This window comes from Patella vulgata, chromosome 6 (assembly GCF_932274485.2).
Source record: "Patella vulgata chromosome 6, xgPatVulg1.2, whole genome shotgun sequence".
Taxonomy (NCBI): Eukaryota; Metazoa; Mollusca; class Gastropoda; family Patellidae; genus Patella; species Patella vulgata.
Window position 1 is genome coordinate 50,330,726 of NC_065884.2, and position 9,247 is coordinate 50,339,972.

Consider the following 9,247-nt stretch of genomic DNA (forward strand, 5'->3'; position numbering starts at 1 on the left):
GTGGAGTCATGGGAGCGTATCCGTTATCAACTTTTAGATACCAGAATTGAAGAATTCTCTCCCATGACTCTGGTTTGTGATTTCTGTGGACGACAAGAGGAGAACATTATAAAATGCGATGATTGTGGGCCAATGGCTCACTTTTGTAAATCCTGTGTTATCACTCAACACCAGCAAGTGGTATTCCACTCTCCACATATATGGAATGTAAGTATAATGTATTAAGTAAACATGTTATTTTGTTTCAGTCGATTTCCGAGGTATAGTTGGGTCCTATTGAGGGGGTGTAACGAGCGTATTATTTGGCCTAGAAATATGTTTTAAAAATTCTAATCCATTGATAATCCTGCCCTTTAATATAGTAGTATGTTCTATTTTTTTCAGGGCAAGTTTTTTTTACCATTTCCCCTTGATAAAACAGTTTTACGAAGAAAAGACCATGCATGTAGTAATGGTCAATATTTAACTGACATTGTAGCTGTTGACTTAATGGGTAAGAAGTTGCGATTCAACCAAGTTATCCACAAGTATTATTTAAATTTTCAAGATTAAAAATAATATTAAATGTAGCAATGTGTAAGCTTAGCCTACATGAGTATATTGATGGTTTTTGGAACACATTTAATTCTTAGAAAAGCTCCAAATATAATTCAGACAATTATAGTTCTCTATCATAGTTCAGTGATAGTGAATAATTTATGTAAACATTCTGAAATTTCACAGGTGTCTTTGATAACCATGGACAAGAAAATAAAATGATCTTTTTTGTTTATTATATCTTTATAGGTAGAAAGAGTGTGGTAGGAGTACAGTTTTGTTCGTGTGAAATGGAGGCTGTAACGCTTATCAGATACAACCTTTGGCCGGCAACCCCAACATCTCCAAAACTGGCATTTGGCCACAGATCACTAAACATTTGCCCATTGACTTTAATGTTAATTCTCGTCTCTTAGACCGGCTCTAACTTTTTCCCAAATTTTCGTTGGGTAGAACGCTTTCTACCACAGATGGAGCAACATGTGGCAACCTCTTGCCCAAAAGCACGTATGAGGTTCACCATGAAAAACTTGAGATACACAAGCTGGAAGTAGAGACAAGAAAACATGCAATTTTGGACCCTACATTTCAACCTAACCAACCTCTCAACTCTTGTATCCTTCCGCCTCAAAATCATGAATATTCACCAAAACCTGGTAGAAAATGTATTTTCAAACTCTTTTCTTCGATTCTACATTAAAAAGTCAACAAAAATCGCCATGCAAAAGGGGGAAAAAGGGAAAGGGAGAGAAAGACTAAAAATAACTTTCGCCCTACATTCGTGGGTGACGGCGTAGAAATATTTGGTGAGCTGTGTCCTATATATGGGTGAAACTTCAGGTATCACCAAAAAGTCTTTTTTATATGCTTCCCATATGTTCTGGTAACATACCGGTGAAAGGAAATCAAAATCAAAGAATAACTGCAAAAATGATGGCCCTTTAAGTATACATGCCGCTTTATGTACAGTAGTGCATCTCAGGTCCATGGGCCTTTTGTGCTAAAATTTAAAAATCTCTCTTATTAAAGGCAGTATTTGAGTTCTGTGAAAAAATTAGACAAGGTACAAACAAATTACACAGAAAACACTCATAAGCTGGATTTTTTTTCAAAAATATAATTTTTTACTGCCATGTCATGAAAAATGTACAAAATTTACATGTAGCATCTTTCAAAAAACCCAATTATTTTCCACTTTTTAGATAGCCAGGCCGAAAAGGGATATATATTTAGAAACCCTGGCCAATATACAAACAGAAAAATCACAAATCAGTTGCATTGATTGTAATATTAGAGATCTATACTCAAACATGTATCCCCACCCCCTAAATATGTCACTGACTGAATGAATCTAATCTTTGGTTGCAGAAGTAACATCATCAAAGCAATCTGTCTAATAGCTATGTTTTACCATCCCTGGCTAACATATGTACATATAAACTAAAATATGTGCAATAAATATGAATTATGGTTAAAAATAGGCCTTGGTGAAAGAAAAAAATGCCATATTTGGTCTATGGCCACCCCTCTCTAACAAAAGGGTCACAGAATACACAATTTTCACAAATTTGGGAAAATTTCAATGTTTTCAACATCTCAAGGCTCAGAGGCACCATACAAATCTTTATTGCAATTCTTGTGCTGAAGCAAGATGTCTGGACCTTTACATCAATTGCCTGAAAAAATGAAGTCCAAAAAGTAATTATGACAGAGTTGACAAGATGAAGGAGGCCTGAAAAGGAGCAATATTAACATTTAACTGTTCTATAAGTAACATAAATGCAACAATCACCACAAATCCTAGACTTTGATAAGAAAATATTGAACATTAAGCTGACATTTACACATCTACACCAGTTTTATATTAGGGTGTGGTCTCATTGGCCTGACATGTCTCTGAGTTCTAAGTTTGACTTTAAACAAAAAGGCTTAGAAATCTTTGAAATGTACAAAATAGCTATTTATTAGTGAAAAACAACATTCCTAGCTGTAATTCAACCACAAATTCCAATTACTATCATTTAATTGTCAACACAGGTGCAATTAAATCTCTCAAAACACATTAATAAAAAAGGGTGGGGTGGGGCATTTATAGCCTCTCCTAAGGAAATGGCTGAGTTAAAAATGGCTAGAAAGACTGGAATATTGCTTTCTACGTGAAGGAAATGCAAGAATTTAATGTTACAAAGAAGAAAAAAATGCTTGTTCTGGGTAAAACAGTAGCAAAATTGAGCCAACCCCTGTTTTGAACACTTTGTACAAACCCATCTGCTGTACATTATTAACTCAGTTTTACAGATTTTCAATTTTCTGTAGGAAAGCTGGGGCTATTTCTAAACCTATTAGCAATGAAAATCAGGGCATTTTAGACATTTTGACTCATTTGAGTAGTCATGAAAGGATTAATTTTTACATTGAAATGGGGGGAATCCAAAGATTTTCTTTGAATATTCCTGATTTTTAGACAAAATTTGGTGAAATTACAATACTGTTCACTGTATCTGTGCCTTCTGAGGTTGAATAAGCCAAAATTGGGCATTAAAATATTTATCTTACTATTAGAAATTAAATAAAAACTGAAAATTGAGAAATTTGCAGTAAAATCACAATTTTTCTCCAAATTTTGATTTTTTTTTTTTTAAATTTAACTTTTTTTAGTTTTTCAGTAGTCAAAATATTTTATTCATATTTTCTGAGAGTTTAATCTTCATATTTTCAAAACTAAGGCATATCAGTCTCAGCCTGTCACACATAGACAGGCCACAGATCACTAAACATTTGCCCATTGACTTTAATGTTAATTCTCGTCTCTTAGACCGGCTCTAACTATTTCCCAAATTTTCGTTGAGTAGAACGCTTTCTACCACAGATGGAGCAACATGTGGCAACCTCTTGCCCAAAAGCACGTATGAGGTTCACCATGAAAAACTTGAGATACACAAGCTGGAAGTAGAGACAAGAAAACATGCAATTTTGGACCCTACATTTCAACCTAACCAACCTCTCAACTCTTGTATCCTTCCGCCTCAAAATCATGAGTATTCACCAAAACCTGGTAGAAAATGTATTTTCAAACCCTTTTCTTCGATTCTACACCAAAAAGTCAAGAAAAATCGCCATGCAAAAGGGGGAAAAAGGGAAAGGGAGAGAAAGACTAAAAATAGCTTTCGCCCTACATTCGTGGGTGACGGCGTAGAAATATTTGGTGAGCTGTGTCCATTTGACTTCAAGCTGATGGAATTATGCACTGTCCTACAGCTTGAATGTCAAATGCCAACAAAAAGCTTTGTTGAAGCACTGAAATTTTTTAAAACCCCTCAAATTAATTCAGAATTAAGTATTGTGAGTTGGCAAAATATTGTCTTTTTTATATTTATTTGCTTATAACAATATGACAAGACAAGTGATTTCGTCATGAGGTAATGATATTCCACAGAATCAATTTGTAGTCCATTCCAATCAGTATTGATGCTGTAATCTTGCCGTAAAAATACTGGATCCTAGAATCCAATATTTAAGACACAATAAAAATGTCATAATCAGTAGGACTAAACGAGTCGTGTATCTATTAGTAAGTGCAAATTGACTGCACCACAAACAATAACACAAAACAAATCTATATACGGACAAGACACAATACGCAGACATCACAAACAAACGTACATATAAGATTAAGTGAATGGATCAGGGATGTTGCCGTAAGCGTCCACTGTGCAGTACAGTCCCGGGTCTGTAGTGATACAAACTTTACTCAAAATTGAAAAACCCAGAGAAAAACATTGTGTTATAATAGTACGAGTCATGATCTGCCATATGCCACCTGAAATACGAATGTAAGCATATTGAAGTAAAAAATTACCTATACAAGTAACCACATCGATGAAATGTATAAAAAAAAGCCAGGTAGTTTAAAGCTAAATGGTTTTGTCGTTCAATTTGACTGTTCATGTATTTCACCGAACATAATTGGTTAGAAATTACAATAAAATAAAACCAAGTACGAACAATCCAAACCATAAGACAGAATTCGAAGTCCTAAAAAACGTTATAGGCAAAATAGTGTATTCAAGCAAAATAGTGTAATCAGCAAATGGACTGCTCCTCGTGTACAAATTACACGACAAACAGTGGTAACAGGTATTTTTTTTCAAGAAAGGAATATAAATCACTAAACATACATTCATATTATTACATTTTCGTTTATTGTAAGGTTCCAAAGAATAGTCATACGCCCTTTAAACAACTTTGTTTTCAAAATTTAGCTAAATTTGCTATTTGTTTAATATTCTGTATTTCAGGATAGAGATATTTACCGTAGTTTGGTGGGAGACTGCATGATGGAATATATGTATAATAGAAGCAGTCTCAATACTCGACATGCAGTTACCCATGTGACTTTCCTAAAAGAATGTCTAGTTTGTCAGCAGGTAGGTGGGATTTTTATCTAAACCTACTAGATTTTCCCTTTTGAAAAATTCAAATCGATTTGGAGAGTACAATATTTGGATAAAGATAAACCTTACATTATTCTTCTGAATGAACTATGAATTAGAATTGTAACTCAAATTTATGCTTGTATTGTAGAATCCTAGTTGTATAACTTTGGACGCCAATTTTGGATTGGTAAGGAAAGTTTCATCGGGTAATTCGTACGATCAAGAGCCACGACACAAAGGCCCCTTCTTCAGATGTCAGAAGCGTTTTTTAGATTTTGTTGAAGATTACGCAGTTGTGCCTAAGGAATATTTAAGTTCCTTGCCCGCCACCATAGTGTAGAACTATTAAAATTGGACTGTCCTGTATGTCCGACAGTGACTGTGCTTCTAATTGGTGCACATGTTCATTAGGTTAATGTTATGTCTGAGTTCGATAACAAATTTATTTGGCATAATTATCATGAGGTGCATTAGGTTAATGTTATGTCTGAGTTCGATAACAAATTTATTTGGCATAATTATCATGAGGTGCATTACTTCAATATATTCAATAATGAGCTTCATAGCACATATTTTACACCAGTTTCTAGAGTCCTTGTCAGTGCCAAGCATAATGGCATACTACAGAATTGCCTTTGATTCCAGAATTGTTCAAACTTTAAAGCTGGCAATGCTCTACGATCTAACCAAACTAATTCCAAATTAGATATAACTGGTTTGTTTGGTTCTATTTGCAAGCATGATGTTCCCTTGCAGTTTTTAAACATGGATAGAGGGGAAAGGTAATGTGTTTACAATGTAATGTCTTTATTATTCACTCTTCTATTAGATTAATAAGTGCAAACTACAACATGACAATAAATAAACAACAAATAATATCAAATCAGTGGATTTGATGATATATGTGGACTCATAACATATTCAAACTAATTAAAACATCTTAACCACAAGCATATATCCCGTACAAAACTCTTTTAAGTAGGTATGTTCGTCACGTGACTTGACTGTCACGGAAACCGGGCAGGCTGATAATAAATGTGATCAACACAAACGAGGCACTCCGATTCTGATTGATAAATTTAAACCGTGACTTCAAAATGCTCAATACTTTTATTGGATGTAGATGACATGCAGAGATTTGTACCTTTAATATAGTTAACTTTTTTCAGCTTAGCCTATTCCAGTTTTCTAGCAATGGAATTTTCCAGTCTGTCGTCAGAGCAGATTGTTATCAGTTATGATATTGCATGCTCGCTTGAAAAACATTTGAAGGTTGGTAAGAATTAAAATATTATTTTATGACATGGTAATTGATGCATTGTTATTTCATAGATACATGTAATTTGTATCTGATATGTACAAAAACTAACGATCCAGTGGTTCAGAGTAAATCTTATAGTTAGTGTTATATTAGTCAGTATAAAAGATGATTATTAAATAATAAATTCTTCTATTTTACAGAAAAACAATAACGATTTACTTGAGAGGATCATCCTTACTGTACCAGTTTTCCATTCCTTTGCACATAATTTAACTTGCCAGGTAACAACCATAAAGATATATATGTTACTGCTACCATTAAGCTATTGGACTTTGATGTGCGTAAAAAATCTGTAGTTTTAAAAATTTATATAACATCGAAATTTCAGCGTTGGAATTCTTGTAGAGAAAATCAGGACAAGACAGACTTATATAGGGCCTGGGAAATGAGATATAAACTAATTTTTCATTTTTTTGACCTAACCTAACTTATATGTCATGAAAATAACATGCAAAATAATTAGATGTCCCCAGATTTTACAATTGACGCTTTCATCACATTTTCAGTTAAACTTTGGCCAGAGGTTTGTCAAAGAGACAGGGTTAGTGGATGGAGAGGGCATAGAAAGATTTTGGTCCTTTCTCCGACAGGATCTATTAACAGAAGCCATGTTCCACTATTCGGAAAAGGCAGCATTAAAACTAGGTAATTATTTAAACTTCTTGTATTTTTTATATACACTCACTTGCCTCTGAAAGCCAGGATCTTTCGAACCAAATACTGCTCTAGTTGTACTAACTTCCTAATAATGTGCAGAGAGGAAGACCCACGTAAGAAGTGGCATCAGGTGTTATTGAATATCTTCTGTCGGTACAAGATTCATCAATATTGTTGGAAAGACAACTATATCCAGTACCACCATTTTATTTCTTGGGTATTTAAACAATTGACCCGCTGTACAGAATTGTATTTAGCCTAATCCTTTCAAATGCAAGAGTGTTGATATCAATAAAGTACTTTGAGTTCATTTTCTGCCCAGATTAGTTTCTTATAGACGACACGGTGATGTAGGTCAGTGACAAAAGATGACAGTCCACATCAGTCTTGACATCCATTTTTCATTCATTAACAGGTATAAAATTGGATAACAAACTGGAAGAAGCGAAGAACAATGTTAACCAGTGCAAACAGAAATTAGATATTGATCTTCAGCCACTAGGTCAAGGTAGATATGATAATTTTTTGATCGACGCATTGTAGGTTGTCAGTTCTGATTCCAAATGCTGGCCCAGACCAGTGATAAATAATGTTAAATAATGTAAAAGACACATTTTCCAGTTGTATGTGCATATATCCTGACTGATAAAATTACAAGTCGTTTCCTGTACATTTTAAATTTTCCCACACCCTTCTATATGTTAACATATGGAATAATCCTTTCTTTTATAGATTATGAAGATGTAAAACAGTGGATTGAAAATTTGAAAAATCAAGTTAATAGAAGCCACCAAAAAGGTATGAAATTTAAGATAATTATATTTTTATTTTTGATGCCTTTCTCTTACTAATTATTCCACATTTTTCGCCCCTTTAACAGTACATGCCACAATTTGACATTCAGTTAAGACATGGACTTCTTAAACTAATAAAGAATTTCTACTGTGTGTTTTTATATGGCAAATTAGTTGAACTCTCTCATAAATAATTAGATCTACCGCAATGAAAACGGCTGGTATATCTATATATTTTATTTCAGGTAATCAATCTGGTACAAGAGATATGCTTCTGGGGAAATTACGACAATTGTCGATTGAACGCCAACAATTAACTATAATGTTGAAGAGATATGCAGGTAAGTTAATGTAACAAACTAACTTCATATTCTCAATATAAGGGTATTTAGTCACATTTATTCTTCCAGTACCGACTCTAATTCCAGCAATCACCAATGCCCTGCCAACAGAGTGCGTACTTTCTATTATACAAAAAAAAAGAAATACCGTTTGTAACTCCCTGGTGAGGATTAGGCACATCAAACTGAATAAATAATCAAATGGTATTTTGACTTTTTTATGTGGGGTTTTAAATTGATAAATATATGTCCCTTTATTTGTCTTTTACAGATGGTCAGCGCACATGGAAAAGAATTTCTAAGCAACTAGCTAACAACACCACATTATTAAACAAGAGAATTAAGCAGCTTGCGCCATTTAGAAAAATCGAATTTAACGATGTTATTGACATTCACTCAAATCTATTTCATACAGATCTTTATTGTGAAATCACCAAAGAATAACGTTGTATAATTGATGTTTATATACTTCTGGAAAGATCTAATCAAGAGTTAGAAAATACAGAAATGGAGAAACAAAAACTAATTGACAACATTACTTCCCAATGTGTAGAGTTAAATGAAGAAATTGATAGAATAAAAGATACGGGTAATTCGCGATTTAATAATGGAGTGTCGAACTTTCTTCATTATCATATTTTCGTTTTAGAAAATTTAATTAAAGAATGGAATCTGAATTGTGACATTCCAGATAATATAAGCTTACATAAGTTAATACAGAAAGATTTGGCAGTTGATGTCAACAATCTTATTTATGATGATGATCCCATCAATGATTCTGATGTGGAATCTGATGATGATTCTGGTGAAGATGAGGATGGTGATCCCACTGTTGTAGATGAGAGTCCTGATGAAGACTTCTAACTATTCTTGGTTTAGGGGTACTAGTGAGATACTAGGGAGTAAACACAAACGCGTAAACATCCATACAACTCCGACTGGACTAAAATAACAGTGTTAGGATGTATCCATGATGGATCTTCCTGTATCATCAAAATTATACAATACACTATAACTTGTGTGTAAATTCGATATAAGTAGAACAGGGAAAACAAATGAAATTTTAAGTTTTGTGTAGCCCTACTTCCTGGCGAAACTTGAATTCTGATAACTGTTTCTTCTTTTTGAAGGTTCTAGTCAGATGATACAGAACCAGTGTGA

The 9,247-nt window shown here is 33.7% G+C and overlaps 1 protein-coding gene across 1 annotated transcript; it reads left to right on the forward strand.

Moving 5' to 3' along the window:
• Positions 1-200: 200 nt before the first annotated feature.
• On the forward strand, positions 201-8,530 carry LOC126824362 (uncharacterized). The gene is made up of 8 exons (XM_050553572.1): positions 201-207; positions 787-891; positions 3,755-3,825; positions 5,619-5,755; positions 6,143-6,245; positions 6,435-6,515; positions 6,801-6,939; positions 8,358-8,530. The coding sequence occupies exons 1-8, from the start codon at positions 201-203 to the stop codon at positions 8,528-8,530; spliced, it is 816 nt and encodes a 271-aa protein (XP_050409529.1).
• Positions 8,531-9,247: the final 717 nt, after the last annotated feature.